The 21920-nt window shown below is 36.6% G+C and overlaps 3 protein-coding genes and 1 long non-coding RNA gene across 6 annotated transcripts in view; 1 reads left to right on the top strand and 3 right to left on the bottom strand.

Moving 5' to 3' along the window:
* LOC137390912 (protein virilizer homolog) overlaps window positions 1–6806 on the bottom strand; it is a 46545-nt gene extending 39739 nt beyond the window's left edge. Inside the window, exons 1-4 of the mRNA XM_068077228.1 lie at window positions 6753–6806; window positions 5767–5963; window positions 972–1147; window positions 569–676 (exon numbers count right to left, since the gene is read on the bottom strand). Coding sequence (XP_067933329.1) covers window positions 569–676; window positions 972–1147; window positions 5767–5963; window positions 6753–6806 — 535 coding nt within the window. The remainder of the gene's footprint in view (window positions 1–568; window positions 677–971; window positions 1148–5766; window positions 5964–6752) is intronic.
* Window positions 6807–7324: 518 nt separating this feature from the next.
* LOC137391143 (high mobility group protein B3-like) lies at window positions 7325–9662 on the bottom strand. Of its 3 annotated transcripts, none has more exons than XM_068077506.1 (5): window positions 9564–9662; window positions 8921–9036; window positions 8667–8831; window positions 8271–8477; window positions 7325–7849 (listed from the first exon to the last, which is right to left on the bottom strand). In XM_068077506.1, exons 1-5 carry the CDS (start codon window positions 9565–9567, stop codon window positions 7841–7843), a joined length of 501 nt encoding a protein of 166 aa, XP_067933607.1. In that variant the 5' UTR covers window positions 9568–9662; the 3' UTR covers window positions 7325–7840. The 3 variants fall into 3 exon arrangements, with proteins under 3 accessions (XP_067933607.1, XP_067933610.1, XP_067933608.1); XM_068077509.1 differs by lacking the exon at window positions 9564–9662 and adding an exon at window positions 9359–9516; XM_068077507.1 differs by lacking the exon at window positions 7325–7849 and having other exon boundaries at window positions 8262–8477.
* An 817-nt stretch (window positions 9663–10479) lies between these two features.
* On the top strand, window positions 10480–20977 carry LOC137389971 (zinc finger MYND domain-containing protein 10-like). The gene is made up of 12 exons (XM_068076175.1): window positions 10480–10575; window positions 10696–10808; window positions 11935–12157; window positions 12581–12714; window positions 13355–13433; window positions 13546–13634; window positions 15614–15797; window positions 17057–17146; window positions 19334–19459; window positions 19761–19882; window positions 20020–20142; window positions 20842–20977. The coding sequence occupies exons 2-12, from the start codon at window positions 10711–10713 to the stop codon at window positions 20921–20923; spliced, it is 1350 nt and encodes a 449-aa protein (XP_067932276.1). The 5' UTR covers window positions 10480–10575; window positions 10696–10710; the 3' UTR covers window positions 20924–20977.
* Window positions 15579–20930, bottom strand: LOC137389972 (uncharacterized). Its single transcript, XR_010978089.1, has 4 exons — window positions 20615–20930; window positions 20175–20232; window positions 19400–19493; window positions 15579–15719 (listed from the first exon to the last, which is right to left on the bottom strand). It is a non-coding gene; the product is annotated as an uncharacterized lncRNA (long non-coding RNA).
* Window positions 20978–21920: the final 943 nt, after the last annotated feature.

Below are 21920 nucleotides of genomic sequence, written 5' to 3' on the forward strand. Positions count from 1 at the left end.
GCAAACATCTTATAATTCACCATCATTAAGCTGTACTGCGAGTTATTCGCAAAACAACTGCTTTCATGCTTTCAGCGGGAGATAGAAGGTTACATAGACTATGAATAAATAACTAAATGCATCCTAGTTGTATTCAGGAGAGACATTTTTATCAGTCAGAAAGACTTGACAGCCACACAGTATAATCTTTTTATTAGTCAGAGCAGTATTCAGAAAATTATGATAGCCATGCAATAACTCAAATTTAATGATTTTAAACTGTAATTGCATTCATACAAGTTTATTTGATGATTTTAATATCCTTATGAGCGTTAAACAAAGCTCAAGAATAGCGACTCGGCGATTGGATTAGACCAATCCCATTTATTAAAGCACACGTTTCAAATTAAAGGGTCCAAAGTCTCTGCAAGAGAACGGCTCAATTTTTTATGAGATGTAAAGTTGCTATTCCATAGGTATGCGTATGACAAATCAATTCAATATATAACCAGCTTTTTAAACCAGCCTCATGAAAAACCGCTATATGTGGCACTCAAGATATTGCTTTAAACAGAAAGACACTGCTAACCTTGCGTAGAGGGTGGCGGAACCTCTACTTTTATCACAGCTGCCGGGCTGACTGTTGCAGGAGCATTTGATTTAACATCAGTAACTGCCGCCTCCTTCTTAATGCTCACTAAGGAAGAAAAATACTTCATAAGTGTGGGTGCATGCGCAGTAATCATGCAAGTGTGTACATACGCAGTAAACATCTAGAGGTATATGTATGCAGTAAAAATAAGGTTTGTACAAGATGTGTGCAATTGGAGTAATTTCCGAGTAAACATGCCTGTTTGTATATATGTAGCTGTTGACGTTCACAAATAACATGTTACTGTGTACATCAACAGTCAACATGTAAGAGTAATAATACATGAGTTGATGGAAATAGTTGAGATAATGGTAATAGAATAAGCAAAGAGAAGACAAACCTTGTGTAGGTTTAGACGAAAGAGCAGGGGGTTGTTGAGGCTGGGTAGGTATATCCTTCATCACATTGCCATACACAGCCAGTGTGATGGCGGAGTAATAGCCTTTCACAATGAGGCAATCTGTCGGGCATTGTTTCTCCATTAGTAACTCAATATTTCTCTCATTATACTCACAGCTACAGGTAGTTTAAAAGATGAATGACACCCATGTTATATGACCTAGAAACATCTCTTATCTTATCCGTTAATAGACATCAGAGAGAGGTCTCACTGTTTATAAAACCAATGACAAGTTCAATGGATTCAAAAGCATAAGTAGTCCATCATCTTTTAGTAACAGCACTGTCAAAAGTTCACATCGATGTCATGTTTGACATAAAAAATGTCTTACACTCAAATCAAAAGTGCTCAGCTTGTAGAGAGTATAAAAACTGCCTTCCTCACTCATTATTTGTGAACTTGGTGAAGCAATCCACAAATGTCAAAATAAATACTAAAAAAACGCGTAATAGAATGGTAATATGTTTTATTGTCAGTCACGCTTTCATATGATACACTCTGTCATTTTAAGCTTTTCAACATGGTCAAAACAAATAATATACTCATAGTATTACCCTGAACCATAGACCTATTAACTATACGTATAAAGTATAGTTAATAGGTCTATGCCCTGAACGCTTAATGAGAAAATGTGAATCACTTCAATAAATATGAGAGTCGTCTTATCTTCCAGTAAAATAAAAACCATATAATAGCCACAACCAAAAATATTTTGATATCACAAATATCTTATTATTTAAGAAAAAATAAATCAGGTGATAGGTTTGTATTTGCTGAGACTTATCAGTGAATCCATTCTCTCCCTATGAGTAGCTTTGATTTGATCTCTGATATCTCGATTTCCTGTATCTAACTAAGCACTGCCACAAGTGGTTCTCTCCATATTCTGATTACAGCTTGTTAAATCTTTTTACCTTGGCTCCGTATAGCATTGTTTAAGGCATTACCAATTACAACTATGTATGTACATATTTACATGTTTGACTAATGTCAGCAGTTACATATTCTGTAAAATTTGAAGGGTGTGGATACTGACCAGCAATGCAGTACATACCATGAGTGTATCAACAACTTAAGTTGTTACTTTTCAATAGATCATATAATATAAGATTATGAAAACATCGGTAAGCCACTATAGTAGGCATCTAGTGGCTACAATACAGTAACTGTCTCCACTGTAGCCATCTATTGCAAGAACTGAAATGGTTTGACCGTTAATTTTAATATTACACTATTAATTTTAGTGTTGTTCTGTTTGCCTATATTAGGTATTGGTTTATATTTTGTTTTGCATCATTTACAACTTTGTTCACAAGTTTGCAAGACTCCAAGTCAACATTGTTGCTATGTATTTGTAAAGTAACTGCTTCCATATAATGAATATACATGTGTATTAATCAATGTCTAAACACCACTTAACAATACATGTGTAGAGAACTCACAGGCTTCACTCACTCTCTCATAGTTATTTGTAGTGAGTCAATGGATGCATTATATGTTATAAGATTGGATGTGCCATTACCAACTAATGCTTTGTTGATATTTTACGACTTCTTTTACAGACTGCTCTGAACATAGTAAAACTTTCAGCCATTTTAATCACATGACATTAGCGAATTATACCAAATTTACACAAACTTTTTTAAACTTTCCCTAAAAACCAAAAAATACCGAAACCAAATTTTATTGCTCCGTTCTACCATCTACATCACTAAACTTATTTATCTAAATTATTAATGCATAAAGCCAATCACTTTTATAAACAGCCACAAAAAACAACTGAAATATAAATACAACAATTATTTATTACTTGTTATTGTAGTTATACTTGCTATCTCATCTTTGTTTAAAAACATCTCCTAAAGCAGTACATACCAGCAGGTACATCATAACGATATCACACAGTGATAATGCATTATCCTTCTCATTGACAACATTTATAAAAAAGTTTATCTCAACAAGTAACAACTTTAACTATTTTACTAATCCCACTTATTGCTGATGCTGCTATGGTAAATCCAAATCGAATGTATAACCTTGTGTAGCACTTTATGGATAGAAGGAAAAAAACATACTGAAACTTTATGCAACCTAGTGATCATACGAGGTATAACATTCTAGCAACAGTTTCACTAGTGGAAACTCATTACAGAATGTGACACGAAGATATATGTTTGAGGTCATACAAAAGGTCGTACTCATATTTGTGTCCCATCACACCCCGTCCCATCACACCCCGTCCCATCACACCCCGTCCCATCACACCCCGTCCCATCACACCTCAATTACGATAGGTTAGGAGATGTACAAAAGTTAGACTTGATTTACAGAAAGTGACTCCAGCCTGTGTGGGCTACTTTAGTATTATTGAAAAGAGTAAAATAGGCGATATATATCATGCTTCGAAACTGGAGTATCTATGACAACCTTCTATAGTTGAGCGATAGCTTTTCAGCCAGAAAATCTTTTTATAGCTTTGTACAAAATATGTGGGTGGTGCTCAAATTGTATGGAAGTGTGTAGGCCCATATAAAGCAGGTGCGACCAGATATCATATGACTGCTAGTAGTGTCAGTTCAGGTAAGTAGTAATCAAAAAATCAGCAACAGGTCAACTTCTGGGTATGATAAATGGATAAATTATTGTGAGCAATTAAATTATGTTGCACACCTGACTCTAATACTGCACACAACTGACTCTAATACTGCACACACCTGACTCTAATACTGCACACACCTGACTCTAATACTGCACACAACTGACTCTAATACTGCACACACCTGACTCTAATACTGCACACACCTGACTCTAATACTGCACACACCTGACTCTAATACTGCACACACCTGACTCTAATACTGCACACAACTGACTCTAATACTGCACACACCTGACTCTAGTACTGCACACACCTGACTTTAGTACTGCACACACCTGACTCTAGTACTGCACACACCTGACTCTAGTAATGCACACCTGACTCTAGTACTGCACACACCTGACTCTAGTACTGCACACACCTGACTCTAGTACTGCGCACACCTGACTCTAGTACTGCACACACCTGATTCTAATACTGCACACACCTGACTCTAGTACTGCACACACCTGACTCTAGTACTGCACACACATGACTCTAGTACTGCACACACCTGATTCTAGTACTGCGCACACCTGACTCTAGTACTGCACACACCTGACTCTAGTACTGCACACACCTGACTCTAGTACTGCACACACATGATTCTAATACTGCACACACCTGACTCTAGTACTGCGCACACCTGACTCTAGTACTGCACACACCTGACTCTAGTACTGCACACACCTGACTCTAGTACTGCACACACCTGATTCTAATACTGCACACACATGACTCTAGTACTGCACACACCTGACTCTAGTACTGCACACACCTGACTCTAGTACTGCACACACCTGACTCTAGTACTGCACACACTTGATTCTAATACTGCACACACCTGACTCTAGTACTGCGCACACCTGACTCTAGTACTGCACACACCTGACTCTAGTACTGCACACACCTGACTCTAGTACTGCACACACCTGATTCTAATACTGCACACACCTGACTCTAGTACTGCGCACACCTGACTCTAGTACTGCACACACCTGACTCTAGTACTGCGCACACCTGACTCTAGTACTGCACACACCTGACTCTAATACTGCATACACCTGACTCTAATACTGCACACACCTGACTCTAATACTGCACACACCTGACTCTAATACTGCACACACCTAACTCTAGTACTGCACACAACTGACTCTAATACTGCACACACATGACTCTAGTACTGCACACACCTGACTCTAGTACTGCGCACACCTGACTCTAATACTGCACACACATGACTCTAGTACTGCACACACCTGACTCTAGTACTGCACACACCTGACTCTAATACTGCATACACCTGACTCTAATACTGCACACACCTGACTCTAATACTGCACACACCTGACTAGTATTGCACACGACTGACTCTAATACTGCACACACCTGACTTTAGTACTGTCCACACCTGACTCTAGTACTGCATGACAGACAGCAGTCAACTAAGTCACTGAAGTCACTAGTTTTACATAACAGCTGGCCACTGAAGGGCTGCTTGAGACACATTTAATCATGCCACACATGTGCAAGCAGAAATTATATGAATAGTGAGTTATTTGTTGACTAAGAGACTCGTAAATCTTTGACACTGTGTTAAATCAGCTATGTGAGAGCTGTTTGCTGTTGTTTACCTAATGGCCATTCACTTTAAGTTACTCTGCAACCACCGATCCGCCAACACAAGCATGGCCGCCATTGAGTAATTAATACACTGAAATACATCGTCAGTTAAAAGAAACAATCTAAAGACAATAAAAGAACTTTTTGTTTCTAGTGTTTCATCAAACAATCATAAGAACTGATTTGACTAACATAATAAAGTAATAATTATATAATAATAAAGTAAATTAGCGCTTAAAAATGGACAACTCAATTTTCATAACTACCTGGTATTCATGTCTTGTTCAGCTGGTAATCAAAACAAATAATATTGAAAACCGATATTTCTGTACATACTACATCGTTCAGTTCCAAAACAAGCTAGATATTGAGTAGATCGATAAATATATTTTGCTTGCATTACGATGAGTTTTATAGTGCAAAGTAAACTGACATATGGGACAGGTATGACTACATAAATCTGCGACGTACCTGCCTATTTTTTGAAAAGTCGGAGGGTTAGTAGTGTTACGGTTGTTGACAAATGCCTCGACATGAAATGCTGATGGATTAGTTGCTCCCAGCCGAGTTCCACAGGAACTTATTTCCACCTTTGCTCCAAGGGGAATGATCCTCATCTCCTGAACTACTACTACTTCATTAAACTGGATCAAGTCAAGATTGACCCCCTAAAAACATCCATTAACCTGGTTAACACTAATATGGTGGTTAAAAACAAAAATATGCATGCTTCAAAGCGTTTCACAACTGTTTCGTCATACCTTGTGCCTCTGTTACAAGCATTGCCTCTATCCTATAAAAAATAAATCTTCCGCATAATTCTCTTGCTTGTAGCCGACTTTGCGTTTATGAAACTAATGAAATTCTAGGTGTGCAGCTAGTAAAAATTCCAATATAATGCTGAATTGATTAGTGGGCAGTAAATAGGCAGAGTATATATGCAAAACCATCAATAGTAAACTAAATGTGCATTGAAAAAATCTACCTTAGTAATCATATGCATAATATCCAGTACTTTCACAATTGGAAAGCAAATGAACAATTACAAATCTGTTACCCACTGGTTCGAATTTGATAAAAACTAAACTATTTAGAGTGAATGTATCGTTTCATTATCTCCTAGTACTCATTAATTCGGCACATGGAATAACGGATATTAAGAGATGTTGTTAAAAACGACACATTTACCTAAAAGATTTAGCTCTAAACAGTTTTGGATTGTCAATACCTTGTAATCAAACAAGCAAAAGTCAATATATCATGTTCTGCTAGTAAAATAATAGTAATCATTGAGTCATAGCGTCAGCATAAAATAGCTTTCTAACAGCTATTTTGGCCCACCTTTGAAACTTGTGATTTTGCTGTACAAAATATCAACACTGATTTGTTTAGATTCTGAGATAAAACGCAGATAGGAATGATGGATGCAAAATGAATAATAATAAAACTAAACTTACATCGGTAACGTCGTGAGAAAACGTATCAAAGAAAAGCAATTTCAACTGCGCCATTGCTTTTCTATTAATACGATATCTTCAAGCCTTCAGTTTAACATGCCTTGTCCAAAAGTTCCGCAGTGCAATGCAAATACGAGTTTGGTGTACCAATGGAATAAAAGCAATTTTTATCCTAATCTTGGCTTCTGACATACAGCACTTTATATAGGGGGTTATCCGTTAAGACACAAGGCGCAAGTACGTGCAACCGACAGCTTGTCGGACTAACGATGGGCAAATGTTCTAAATGGGTGCGTCTCCGTGTACTTAGCGGCGAGAAGGGCCATCTATGCGGACTGTTCACGATGAAAGTGAATACTCTAGTCTAGAGTGGCTTGCTGATAAAAACGATCCCAATCTAGATACAAAAAAATCATGGCACCAATCGATGAAATACATCTGCGAGACCAAGTGGAGCTGTGGCTCTTTTGATATCATTAGTTCAGTGAGAGTACATGCACATTTCAGCTTGAGTGGCCGCTATGACTTCCTCAGACTAACATGGAAAAGAACTTCTGCAACCTACTTACATATATAAATCAACATGCTGAAAATTTATTGCCAAATGCTCAATCAATATTAGAACGTTGTCTCTAATTGACATGTAAAAGGGTTGTCTAAAGAAATCAAAATGTCAACTAAAACATGTACAGGGTGTACCGAAGGAAGATAATTTACAAATAATAAATCAGAGGTTTGGACTTATATTCAATGGTGCAAGTGCGAACCAAATCTACAGCATTAAAAGAAACTATGAATTGGGAAACAGTGTACATATTTACTAGAGAAAAGTTATGTTGAGTGTCTACAAAAATAACAAAAACAAATATCAGTACAACAAATTTCTACATGGATAAACAATGAATATTTGGAGACAGCCAGTAAGAAAGTTAATTCAAAAAAGTCTGTCGACCAGTCTATGCTCGTTTATATACAGAGAGTGTGGGATTATTATATATGGGCATCAATGAATTGACAGGCCACATGCTTGAGAGTTGAGATCAGAGTCTGTGTGGACGCCAGTCTAGAGATAACAATCCATAAGTAACCTAATGGCTCTGAAAAGAGAGAAATGACAAGTTATAGTTGCATCGTGGAGCCACGACTAATGCTGGGCTATAAGCTATTAATGTAGTATGATACTGCAAATACTGTGCCACATTTAATTGCTGACATGATAGCTATTTTCTTTCCGTATACTTGAACTAAATTATATAAGATGTTCAACGTTCACCACAATATTCGTCAACAATTTTTCGTCATTCAACTTGCATGCTTGATCATAACTCATATTGTAGTTAAAAAAAGAACTTGTATTGTGGTTAAAAATACAATCATTGAAATGCATGCATGTCTATAAAGCAACATCACTATTATACAAATTACTGTTGCATCTTAGCAACACGTTATATACATTTGATTGTTGTACATACACATTACATATAACACAAAATAATGAGTGTAAACTTGTTAGCTAACCATCGCCTGAAGTTTGGCTGTGTATTCCTCCTTTGCAGCCTCATATAGCTTGTTGTAGGGAACTTTCTGATCATCAGTGAGTTTGCTCCATTCTTCAGCACCCTTGCTCACAATTTCCTTGTGTCCCAGCTCAGGATGCTTTGCCCTGAAAGCCTCTAAATAATGCAAGTAACCACTCTTTGGTCTCTTAGGCGCATAAGGGTCCTTCTGCAACGATAAAAGCATTGTATAACAAACTGCAGTGTTTGTAAAACCTTGTTGATGAGATAAAACTTGGATCCGCAGTTCTGATGCAACTGTGGCATATAAGCAACCATCTTTTATGAGCAAACAAAAACTTGTGTAACAGCAAATATTATTTTCAAGTTCATGTTACCAGAACACGCAGCAGCATACCTTTTTGCGAGATCGTTGCGCCGCCATACCGGGAGGGGGTTGGTATGTTTCCATTTCCTTTTCATATCTCTGCTTGTCCAATGCGGCTCGTGCATCCCATGGTTTTCTTTCATCCTCACTCAAATTCTTCCACTTGATTGATGCAAGTTTTGTAAACTCTGTTACCTATAGCAAAGAGTAATTTATAAAAGCCATAACATAAAAGAGTATATGCTTCTTCTGAAACCTTGCTCATTTTAAACCTTGCTACTTACATTTGACGTGTCTGCTTCTCCTGTCCGCTTACACTTTTCTCTGAAATCTCCCATAAAAATGAAATAAGCAGATTGTGCTCTCTTCGGGCGATTGGGATCTTTCTCACTGTTTCGTCCTAAAAAGACAATACTGAAGCTGCAAGTGACATTTAATTAAAATTAATTGTAGTCGTTACAAGTCCTACAAAAACTGACAAAATCGCTGATGAGACGGTTCCCCTTAAAAATGCTACAAAAAAGGTATTTACGCTATTTATAAGAACAAACATCTACTTAATTACAGTAAAAAAAGCATGGCAATTATAATTCTTTCTTTTTTTCAACATTACTATATAAAATTAGCACCAGCAAACTTGAAACTATAATTTCTCCGCACATTTTTTTTTGCAAATATTCACTACATAACACAGAAAATAAAACACGTGCAAAAAATCATACCTTGATTTTCGTGGTATTCCCGCTATATTTTTCCATTTAAATGCTTCAAAATTAACCTAAAAACTGTGTGTGCTACTTAAATTTATCCTTGTTGGTGCAAAATTATCAAGAGAAAACTGCTATCGAAGTTTCCTCAAACGCGTAATAGAGCACCATGACCACATACTATTACAATGTATAAATGATCTTATATAGTAATACTGACCCATTGTGGTGCTATGATTGTATACAGTATATTATTATATGTGCTATGGTATGGTAGTAAGCGTATCAATCGAACGCTTCAAAGCTCTATAGTTTAACATTAAACGCAAACGTTGGAAACACACCCGGATTAAACCCAAATATAGTTTTAAATTAAATAAAACAAGTTATATTTATTATACATTTTAAAAATATTTTTTATTTAATTAATTATTTAAATAAACAATTTTTGCATGTTTGCAACAAATTATTGTTATAAAATATATTATGGGTGTATGAATTGTCATCTCGCAGCACATTTTGTTTTCATTGGTTTCTGCTTGGTTCATTGGTTTCATGATTTGACACAACGTTTTATGTGAGAATTCATTCCGTCCACGGAGCCTTAGACGAGAAGATAGTGTATTAATCACATAACATTAGCTGATTAGCAGTTTTATATTAACTAAATAATTATTGGCGTTTAGCGATCCTAGAGCATACTAGAATTCCCAGGATATTAATAATTGTCTAGTTAATGTGTCATAGGCTTAATATTCAATCAACAAAGAAAAAAAATTTAATAAAATGCTCAAAACCCAAAATGTTAGAGAGACACATCAACCTGAAGCACTGTCTGACACACATCCTGTATGTCTTATACTTTACACGATACTCAAATAATTCTCTATTCTTATGTATTAGACACTACGAGCTATTACTGAGTATTGCATGTCTAGTCCTAACAGTAATTAGAAATGTTTGTTAACAGGGTGAAGCGCGTGTTATATGAGTATTATGAGCAAAGTCTTACTTACTTGCGGATAATCCGCTCCGGATCAACTACTCATGCATATTCTGTAGACCAAATTCACTCCCAGATACAAATTCAACTTGTATCACATCAAACTGTCTGAATTCAAAGTAGGCATTTATTTTTGTAGTTTCTGGTTGATTGGTTTGGTTTGCAGTCTTTCGATAAACAAGAGTTTAGAGGCACCTAAATTGTGGCATATGTTAACGAGTAATTGCAGGTAATGATGATTTGTTTTGCCTAAAATTGGTTGTATATAAATTACACTTTGATAAACATATCAAAAATATTCTGAGTTACCACTTATGTCACTAAAACATAATATATTTTTCATTGTTAGTCTCTACATATCGCAATGAATGTTGAAGGCGGCCAGCCTTTACTACCTGTAGAGTGTGAAGCGTTCTGCCAATCTTTACAAAAATATGATCTTCGAGATGTTGGATCTAGCAGGTAATAATTTAATGTCGATATGTGTACTGAATACTTGGTGTGCTAAATATTTATGATTTATACAGTAATACAAAAGTGGCTGATTTGTGGATGTAGTTGCTAAGATTTGTTAAAAAAAATTGTGAAAAGAAGGAATGGTAAGAGGAAAGCATTTACAGTTTCACCAGCTGTATGTTTGTAGATCAGATTACTCCAGGCACTTGTTAGACAGTATTTGTATGAGAAAAAAACATAAGGAAGCTCTTATCTATGATTTTTGATAATTATTTTTTATTTATACAATTAAAATAAATTATAAAACAAAATTTAAAATGCTAAATATCCATCATATTATTCATGAACAGTTTTGGTCATTTACCTTGTATGCTTGATGATAAACCCATGCTGTAAAAAAATACACACAATTATTCGATCACGCATGTCTATAAAGCAACACCACTATTATACAAATTATTGTTGCATCTTAGCAACACATTATATACATTTGATTGTCATACTTTTTCTGAGCTTTCAAAGAGGGCAGATATCAGACACAAAGTCTGTCAAAGGCATCAAACTGATTATAATTATTACATTTTACTGCAATTCAGTGTCAATACTAAAGCTAGTGAGTCTAAGCACATTCGGGATAGATTTAACGATTGTCAATAATGCATTCAACAATTGTTCTTTTTAACATTCTACTAAGTCAAAACATTATTAATGGATCTACACATTTTTGTTGTATTTTCATAGATGAACATTAATCCAATCTAGACTGAGTGCACAATGCACAACTATTTAACAAGCACTATTCATATATGCTGAGTAAAACATAATAGCGGTAGCATACGTATAATCTTCAGCTTTCAAATAAAACATACGATTACTATAAAGCATGTTTGCTCGTTGTTTGAGTAATATTATTAATAATCTATTATAATTTATTGTAATGTCCTAATGTTTTATATACATGTTTATATGGTGCCTTGTTTATTGATAAATTATACATCAAACAGTGCCTTAATTGCATGTATAGTGCAATGAAATATGGTTGTTCATAAAGGATTTTGTTAACATTCTGTTATTCTTATTATGAACGAGTGGAGGCAGCCTGGCTTGGTCTGACTGTTTGCTTTTTTTATAGCTGGAGTCGACAACATGAAAAATTGGAAAAGTTGAACATGCAAGCAATCGCGAATGCTGCAGCAGAAGAGAGTGAATTTGTGAAGGAGTTTCTCATCAATGAAGGGAAATATCCCATGTTGATAGAAGATCTGCTCACCACTGAGCTCTGGAGGGAGAAAATATTTTCTCAGTTTATCGCGGTGAAGTTCGAGCCTAAAATTACTTTTCCTGTCTATATGGTGGTGAGTAAAATCATGTCCCTTTTCCTGTCTATATGGTGGTGAGTGAAATCATGTCCCTTTTCCTGTCTATATAGTGGTGAGTAAAATCATGTCACTTTTCCTGTCTATATGGTGGTGAGTAAAATCATGTTCCTTTTCCTGTCTATATGGTGGTGAGTGAAATCATGTCACTATGAAGTAGTCTTCATTACTTATAATGTTTTCCTAAGTTGTTACCCTTTTGGTAGGCACTCATTTAGGTGTGCCAAGCGTCGTGCAGTCCTTATTCAATATCAAGAGCCAATTTTACAACTACATGTAAATGTACGATTGGATGATCGTCTTATAGTGAATTATTAGCCAATTTCAGACTTGCAGCACGGCTGTAGGTTACTGTCTAGGTCATGTGATCATAAGCAGCTCTGATTCGTTATCCTCCTGCAGCTCTATCATGAGGCTACATTAGTGAATCTGCTAGAGACAACACTCTACTATCAGGAGACCTGCGAGTCATGTGGAGATGCCATATTAGATCTCATAGACTACTGTCACAGAAAGCTCATTTGGCTTTCAGCAAGGTATGTAGGTGGATTACTTACCTCCAATACTTTTTTCTTTATCTTTGGGAAATCCTTGGTGCATTTTCTACAATTGAGAACATTTTTATAAGTATTGCCTACATATGACTCAGTTAGGGATGGGATACAATGTGATCCATTAATGTACTACTTGTGCAAGGCTTTCGGCAAGTTTTATTTGTTCCAGCTTGTTACTTAGCTTTTTACATGACAGTTACAGGCTTTCAACTCATTTCAACATACGTGATATGAATAAATGGCATACAAACGAAAACAATCATTTTAAAAATATCATTGTTAGCTACTATAACAATCTTTCACCTGATATTCGTTATCTTAGCAGAGAAAGATATTTTAGATGCTATATATTCAATTGTATATATAATTGTTCTATATATAACCATTATATATATAACCGTTATATATATAACCGTTATATATATAACCGTTATATATATAACTGCTATATATATAACCGCTGCCTTTTTTTGTTTTATGATTCTTGTATGGCATAATTTGGAAAACATTTCTGTTTAAAATGAAAATGTTGCCAGTAAAGTAATATATATGTATATATAGGCTATGACATAGTCATTCTGTAAGTATCGATGCCTTGTACAAGTATTGTTCTGATTGTTAGGTCTGAGGAGGACTTGCAGACAGAAGTTGACGCAGAAGATGCGGAGGAGAAGGCATCTGCACTTGGACCCAACATGAAAGTAATACTGTATTATCATTATCACGCTCTTTATTTTACTAGTCATGGAATAACCGATGAACAAACAAAGTGGTATGTATGCTCAGGTAGTCATTGACTTTTTTTATTCACAGGAGTTGTCTTCACAGGATGCAAGCATTCAATTTGACATTGCCATCAAGTGTCTCTCTCTACTACGATACATCTGTGATCATCTCTCAGTGTGAGTATAACAGCTGGTTTCTCTTCCGTGTGGCAACGGTGTGAGTATAACAGCTGGTTTCTCTTTGATGTGGTAACAGTGTGAGAATAACAGCTGGTTTTTCTTTGATGTGGTAACAGTGTGAGTATAGCAGCTGGTTTTTTTCATGGGGTAACAGTGTGAGTATAGCAGCTGGTTTCTCTTCCATGGGATAACAGTGTGAGTATAGCAGCTGGTTTCTCTTCTATGGGGTAACAGTGTGAGTATAGCAGCTGATTTCTCTTCCATGGGGTAACAGTGTGAGTATAGCAGCTGGTTTCTCTTCTATGGGGTAACAGTGTGAGTATAACAGCTGGTTTCTCTTCCATGTGGTAACAGTGTGAGTATAGCAGCTGGTTTCTCTTCTATGGGGTAACAGTGTGAGTATAACAGCTGGTTTCTCTTCCATGTGGTAACAGTGTGAGTATAGCAGCTGGTTTCTCTTTCATGGGGTAACAGTGTGAGTATAGCGGCTGATTTCTCTTCCATGGGGTAACAGTGTGAGTATAGCAGCTGGTTTCTCTTCTATGGGGTAACAGTGTGAGTATAGCAGCTGGTTTCTCTTCCATGGGGTAACAGTGTGAGTATAACAGCTGGTTTCTCTTCCATGTGGTAACAGTGTGAGTATAGCAGCTGGTTTCTCTTCTATGTGGTAACAGTGTGAGAATAACAGCTGGTTTCTCTTCTATGGGGTAACAGTGTGAGTATAGCAGCTGATTTCTCTTCCATGGGGTAACAGTGTGAGTATAGCAGCTGGTTTCTCTTCCATGTGGTAACAGTGTAAGTATAGCAGCTGGTTTCTCTTCTATGGGGTAACAGTGTGAGTATAGCAGCTGGTTTCTCTTCTATGGGGTAACAGTGTGAGTATAACAGCTGGTTTCTCTTCTATGGGGTAACAGTGTGAGTATAGCAGCTGGTTTCTCTTCCATGGGGTAACAGTGTGAGTATAACAGCTGGTTTCTCTTCCATGTGGTAACAGTGTGAGTATAGCAGCTGGTTTCTCTTCTATGGGGTAACAGTGTGAGTATAGCGGCTGGTTTCTCTTCCATGTGGTAACAGTGTGAGTATAGCAGCTGGTTTCTCTTCCATGTGGTAACAGTGTGAGTATAGCAGCTGGTTTCTCTTCTATGTGGTAACAGTGTGAGAATAACAGCTGGTTTCTCTTCTATGGGGTAACAGTGTGAGTATAGCAGCTGATTTCTCTTCCATGGGGTAACAGTGTGAGTATAGCAGCTGGTTTCTCTTCCATGTGGTAACAGTGTGAGTATAGCAGCTGGTTTCTCTTCCACGGGGTAACAGTGTGAGAATAACAGCTGGTTTCTCTTCTATGGGGTAACAGTGTGAGTATAGCTGCTGATTTCTCTTCTATGTGGTAATGCAAGTGTTCAGGGCTGGTTATGTCAGGACTATCATCTGTCAGTTACTAGTTGTAAAAAGATCTAGTCTTGCAGCTGATAGATTTTATTAAAATTATACAATAAAAACTACTCATAAGTTGATTTTACATGCATCTTTAAACATCGTTGTTACAACTGTCTTGTATGTTAACTCCACCAGAAAATAATGGTCATGGAGAGTTATTTGATCTATAAGTAGATAACTCCTAATACTTTTATTGCCTTGTAAATGTTTATTAGCTGCTCTGTTGGTTTCGGCTGCTAAATAGGTTGTTGCAAGTTGTATTGAACAAATTTGTTGAATAGCTGTATAAAATTATGCTAATATATTAGTATATTAATAAAATATCACCCTTCTTATTTCACTAACATGTGAGTGTATTGCTTAGAAATAGCAGATAAGCTCGTTCTCGCTAATATAGCATCACTTTGTGAAGATGTTTCTCTGATTTTGGGCCTTATAAAAAGATAAAAAGGTGCATGAGTTCTGTTTTTAATTGTTATTATTTGTCACCACTTCAGCAGCGAGAAATGATCAGGCATAGTGTGTGTGCTCTTTGACAGCCTGCCACTCAGCTGCTCATCCAGGATACTCAACTCGCTAGACTTCCCGGTGCTGTTAGTAGAGATTCTTCAGAATAGCCCATGGACCAAAGCAGATAATGGGAAACTACAAAAATACATAGATAACAAGTGGACTGTTATTACAGATTCTGACCGGTTCAAGTTAACAAAAACGGAAGGGCAGGTAATATTTTACATTTGTAGAATTCTTATAGGGCTAAATTTAACGCTGCATTGAGGTACTGCAGCAAAATATTACAAGACCAAATTTTTAATTTTATAGAATCGAGTTCTGCATATAATTTTGAACAAACTAGTACTCGATCTTTTTCGTTCAGTTTTCAGTCTTGCTTGTCGGTAACCTACATGTATATCAACTGAAACTTGTATTACTTGCACATTCTAAATGCTTCAATTTAGGCTACTGAAAAGCGTACAAACTAACCAGCCAAATTCTAAAAAATGTTTTAAAGCTTCCTTTTTTTCATATCGCTTTAGGTCAAAGTTCAATAGCCTTTAGCATTGCTTCTTTCTAAAGTAGCTTACCTCTGAATTTGTGTGAAATTAATAGAACTGATAATTTAAGGCTAGTGTCAGGACCACTTTCTGAGGTTTTGGTGTCTTTTAATCCAAGATATTTGGCTTATGGCTGCTTCTATAAACTATAAGCTAAAATAACAAGTAGCTGCCAACTCATTCACACAAATTCTCAAATATTTTTCATATTTATCCTTACATATGTTGTACCTGATGAAATAAAACAGACAACGACACTTGCTGAGAAACTTCCTTTGATATACAGCAAGAAGTAGCGTCTCATAGCTTTTGGAGTGGATAATTGGTAATAAAAATGTAAACAAATGATTTAACCTGCATGACCGTGGTGATCTTGTAAGCTGTCTGATTAGTTGCTGCAAAATCACTGTTTTCATTTTCATATGTTATATGCTATGCTTTATGTATTGCACTAGCGAAATGCCTGGCGTTGCACGGGTATTAAAAATCAGCTTATAAACAATGAGAGGTAATGTAGTTGCCTGCCACTTGCTATTAGCCTGACAAATTGCCAATGGCTAATGTGAGTAAGCTTACTGATAAAAGCTGTGAGAGCACGGATAAAATTATGTTGCGCCATTACGGAGAGCGGTAGGGTATTTCACCATATAGCGACGTATATGGTTATAGCTAAATTGGTAAGGCATTTGCCTAGTGATTGGGAGGTTCCGAGATCAAATCTTCTGCGATGCGAGTTCTTCATTTTGATAGCTATAGCTGGACACTCCAAAGTACAGAATCACAAAGTAACACACAAACTTTGAGATTTATTTATATGAAATGAAAAGCCTAGTTGAGATATATACAGAGCCAATTACCAGTTGTCTGTACGACTGGCTGGTTGTCCATCGTGTTAGTTTATCTCATATAATATTTTCTCTCAACTAGATTTGGCTGACTCTCTACAAGCTGCTCATGGATCCTGACTGCATGAGGAAGTACGAGCTGAATGGTCTGAGGAAAAACACTCTTCTTAAGGTGTGAATCGCTTTTGTTTTACATATCTCTCTCTCTCCCTCCCTCTCTCTCCCTCTCTCTCCCTCTCTCTCTCTCCTCTCTCTCTCTCTCTCTCTCTCTCTCTCTCTCTCTCTCTCTCTCTCTCTCTCTCTCTAGCAGCTCTCTCTCTCTCTAACAGCTCTCTCTCTCTAACAGCTCTCTCTCTCTCTCTAACAGCTCTCTCTCTCTAACAGCTCTCTCTCTCTCTAACAGCTCTCTCTCTCTCTCTAACAGCTCTCTCTCTCTAACAGCTCTTTCTCTCTCTAACAGCTCTCTCTCTCTAACAGCTCTCTCTCTCTCTAACATCTCTCTCTCTCTCTCTCTAACAGCTCTTTCTCTCTAACAGCTCTCTCTCTCTCTAACAGCTCTCTCTCTCTCTCTCTCTCTCTCTAACAGCTCTCTCTTTCTCTAACAGCTCTCTCTCTCTCTAACAGCTCTCTCTCTCTCTCTAACAGCTCTCTCTAACAGCTCTCTCTCTCTAACAGCTCTCTCTCTCTCTCTCTAACAGCTCTCTCTCTAACAGCTCTCTCTCTAACAGCTCTCTCTCTAACAGCTCTCTCTCTCTAACAGCTCTCTCTCTCTCTAACAGCTCTCTCTCTAACAGCTCTCTCTCTCTCTCTAACAGCTCTCTCTCTCTAACAGCTCTCTCTCTCTCTCTCTAACAGCTCTCTCTCTCTAACAGCTCTCTCTCTCTCTCTCTCTCTCTCTCTAACAGCTCTCTCTCTCTCTCTAACAGCTCTCTCTCTAACAGCTCTCTCTCTCTAACAGCTCTCTCTCTAACAGCTCTCTCTCTCTAACAGCTCTCTCTCTCTAACAGCTCTCTCGCTCTAACAGCTCTCTCTCTCTAACAGCTCTCTCTCTCTCAAACAGCTCTCTCTCTCTCTCTAACAGCTCTCTCTAACAGCTCTCTCTCTCTAACAGCTCTCTCTTTCTCTAACAGCCCTCTCTCTAACAGCCTTCTCTCTCTCTCTCTAACAGCCCTCTAGCAGCTAGAGCCGCTTCTAAATCAGTTGCGATTCAAATTTATGAAACAAAGTTCCTCTCTAGTCATTCGAGTCAGTTTTGATTTGTGCAAATTCAAAATTGATTTGGATTTGATAAACGAATCAAATTATTAACAAACATTTCCCATGCAGTCTTATGGTGAATAATTGATCAGTTATAAAACAGAAGTTCATGTTAATACAAACAGTTGAGTCCTTGTGAAATAACTATCAAAGGCAGTCAGGTAATATCATACCGTGTTAAATTGTCGTGCCTAGTGTTAGTTACTGTGTTCTGTCAGCAATATTTATCAAGTGGCAGTTGTGTAGAAGAGGAAAATCAATTGCAAAATGGCGGACAGTAATTGTAGGAAAATTTTGTGTGTTAGTTTAACTGATTGGTGATCTCATGTTTTGCTAGTTTTTATATGACAGCTTTTGCTCAACTTGTGATTAACATCTACCTAATTTAATAATAATAATATTGGAAGTGGTCTTAAAATATATATAATTATTGCAAAATGATGTCCTGTTTAAATTATTATTAAGATTAATAAATTATTATTGTTTAAGATTAATAAATTATTGTACAATTATAATAATTTCTAACTTTTTTACTCTACATAGAATGGTAGAACTATGCTGACAAAATCAGATAGGACAAATGTTATCATCTTCATCTCAGAGTATTGTTTAACCTTGCAATGTTTGTTCCAATTAAACAAGTTTGTAGTAAAAGTAGATTCATAATGCATTTCATAATCTGTTTCTAAAATGCAACAGATGAGTGATAGCATGAGAGTTTCAAACATCTTTTCTTTGCCAATGGCAATACTTTTGTATATTGCCGATATTACAAATATCGGCAATATTACTCCCGATATTACTTTGACATTCTTTTGTTGGCAGCAGATGTGGATTGTGTTAGAGCACCTGTACTTGTCACTCACTTATCTTTACTTATCTAGTCAGGTTGTTAAAAGCACTGAATGCTATTGAACTAGTTGATATTAAGTATTGCTACTGTCATCGGTAGACTTATTCATGTCTTGAGAAAAACTATTGCTCAAAACTGAGTTAATAAGGACTGTTTATGTCAGTGATAAGTCTATTAAAAATGAAGTTTCTATTGCTCTGTACCCTATGACTGCACTTATAATCTACTAGTGAAAATGAAATGTTGCAGTTACGATCACACTTGAATGAGTTAATGGTGGATCAGCTACCAATCCTTGGTGATTTGCATATGTACCTTGAGCGGCTGAGTATGATGGAGGCCCCTGCTTCAAAACAGGATCTCATTCTAGAACAGGTTGGTCTATGGCTGTGCTTAGTTGGTAGTAAAACTACAAAATATAATCAAAAGAAACTTAATCGAATAGCATTATATGTTATATCAGATAGCATTCTGTACAAGTCACTTTTCATAATATGACGACATTTTACCATAGAGAGATGTTTTCATTGCGTTGGTTTTCTTCAATTGACGCACCGTCTCTTGATATGTACAGAACTTAATTTTAAGGGCAAATAGATTTATGCTCTACATATGTCTGCATAACTATATGAGTATCTGCCTGAATGGTTCACTGCCAATTCTGTTACTTCACCAGATGCCAGAGATTAGGGCGCGGCTATTAGAAGACAATAACGGAAAATTCGTGACAATCAGCAAAAATCAGATGAAGAAGTTTTTTGATCCAAGTGAGGAGACCCTAAAGGAGCAAGCTAAAAGGTAGATTCATATAACAGGCATGTTTCTTCTTTCGCAGACAATAACAGCGAGAATTATTGCATGTATTTAACAGAGATAACATGTAGGCCTACAGTACTGCATTCATCAGACATACAGTTGCATTTTTAATTTGTTAGATGGGCCGACACTTACAACTTTGACATGTTGGAAAGTCTGATATCAGAACCAGCTAAATGTGCAGTGTGTGGGGAGCTGGCTACAAAGAGGTGCTCAAGGTGCCAGAATGAGTGGTACTGCAGGTAAGCGTAGAAATTAGTTTTTCCTAAATTACCTTTTAGCTTGTTTACTTGAGGGGCTATGCATCCATGATTGGTCATTGAGGCTGCTGCCTGCATCAACGGAGTGAATGCATTGATAGTAAATGTGATAGTATTTTTGCTTGAGGTTAATTTATGCTATTCGACCACAAAATATAAAATGCGTAACACACATAAAAGACAGCAAAAATAACAAAATACGTATTCTGTTTGCACAAAGTAAATTTTTATTTGTTTACTCCATGTAGGTATCGAGATTGATCTCCGGTATGTTTTTAACGAAAAGTTGTAGATCATAATCCATGTTTTCTTTGAGATATATCCTACTTTAGCACTTCAACTTATTTTAGAACAAATGAGATCTAGGCTAGGCATGGCACAGAGATACCTTTTGGATAGACTGTCTATTTATTTAAATAGTTGCATAGGGTATGAGTTGAAATAGACTAAATACCTTTGTCTCTGATTAGTGAGGGTCGCTCTTGTAAGGAGACTGTAACCTACAATGGAAAGTACTCATCTATAGATCTACTAGTGTGAGTCTTAGTAGCTTAGTCAAGTGAGTTATTATATTCAGTCAACTGAGTATTGTAGGATGTCAGTCAACTGAGTATTGTAGCTCGTTAGTCAAGTTAATATGCAGTTGTGTGAGATGTTATCGCTCTTCTCTCTCTATTACAGGCGTGAGTGTCAAGTTACAGCGTGGAAGAAACACAAATCTATCTGTGACATGCTATACACAGCCAAGCAACCATTGAAGTAACCAGATAGTGTGTTGAGGCCAGGCCCACCTGTGTACAAGCTCCTCACTGTGTCGGCAACGAGCTGTTTACTGCTACTGGCTGGTTTGATGAATGCCTCACTGTTTATTATCTATGAGCACCGCAGAGACCACCTGAGGTTGTTGTTTGCGAAGGAGCAAGTTTTGTTATTAAGTTCATTGACCGGGCTCATACCAAGATGTTCATATCGATATTCAGCTTCAAATCATGAGCTGTAAATCTTTTAAAGTTGGCTGGTATGAATATAGAATTTTCTTACTGCTATGCTACTTTTTACAATAATTGCGACTGTATTTACTTGTTACTGATTATACAGCTAGGTTCTTGTGGTATGAGCTGTAAACTGTATTGATCTGTCTCGTGGTTGCTTTTGTAATTAAATCTGTAAAAAAGTTGGATGTTTTGTATCCATGAAAAATGTCTTGTTTTTCTAATTATCTGTTCTTTTATTATACTAGATGAACTACAGAAATTATATGCTAGCAAATGTTTAGAGGAACACTTATCGGTGCTGAGAAAGACTGATTCTGTATGTTATCCAAAACAATAATAAAAGCACCATGTAATATCCTGTTCGTAGACTTGGTTTCTGTCATCATACTCGCATGCACTAAAGACAAGGTGAGAGCTAGTGCTATAGAGAACCATGTCAAGTTTTAATTGTTTGGTGATTTTGCTGTTCTCATCATGTCTGCGACAGAAAAAATGGTTGTAATATAACTTTTCATCATTTTGTTGACTCTAGTCTTGCCTTTATATTTTCTATAAACTTTGAAAGTGAGATTGTTAGCTTACGGTCACGACGTTTTTAGAGAATTTACAAAAAAATACTGGCCCATAAATTTTCTTTAGTTTTATAAAATACTTACACATTTAAACAAAAACATAAAATATTTTTTACAATCTTTCATACTGGTTAAAAACAAACTGTTCATAGCCATTGCAATCTGAAATAACAAGCGCAATCTAACAGCTAGA

Source organism: Watersipora subatra, chromosome 3, assembly GCF_963576615.1.
Source record: "Watersipora subatra chromosome 3, tzWatSuba1.1, whole genome shotgun sequence".
Classification (NCBI taxonomy): domain Eukaryota; kingdom Metazoa; phylum Bryozoa; class Gymnolaemata; order Cheilostomatida; family Watersiporidae; genus Watersipora; species Watersipora subatra.

Coding starts and splice junctions, on each gene's coding strand:
- LOC137389971 (XM_068076175.1), top strand. CDS start 10,711: ATGAATGTTGAAGGCGGCCAGCCTTTACTACCTGTAGAGTGTGAAGCG. Junction 10,809..11,934: donor CGAGATGTTGGATCTAGCAG/GTAATAATTTAA, acceptor CTTTTTTTATAG/CTGGAGTCGACAACATGAAA. Junction 12,158..12,580: donor CTTTTCCTGTCTATATGGTG/GTGAGTAAAATC, acceptor ATCCTCCTGCAG/CTCTATCATGAGGCTACATT.
- LOC137391143 (XM_068077506.1), bottom strand. Junction 8,832..8,920: donor GAGAAGCAGACACGTCAAAT/GTAAGTAGCAAG, acceptor TCTTTGCTATAG/GTAACAGAGTTTACAAAACT. Junction 8,478..8,666: donor CGCAACGATCTCGCAAAAAG/GTATGCTGCTGC, acceptor TTATCGTTGCAG/AAGGACCCTTATGCGCCTAA.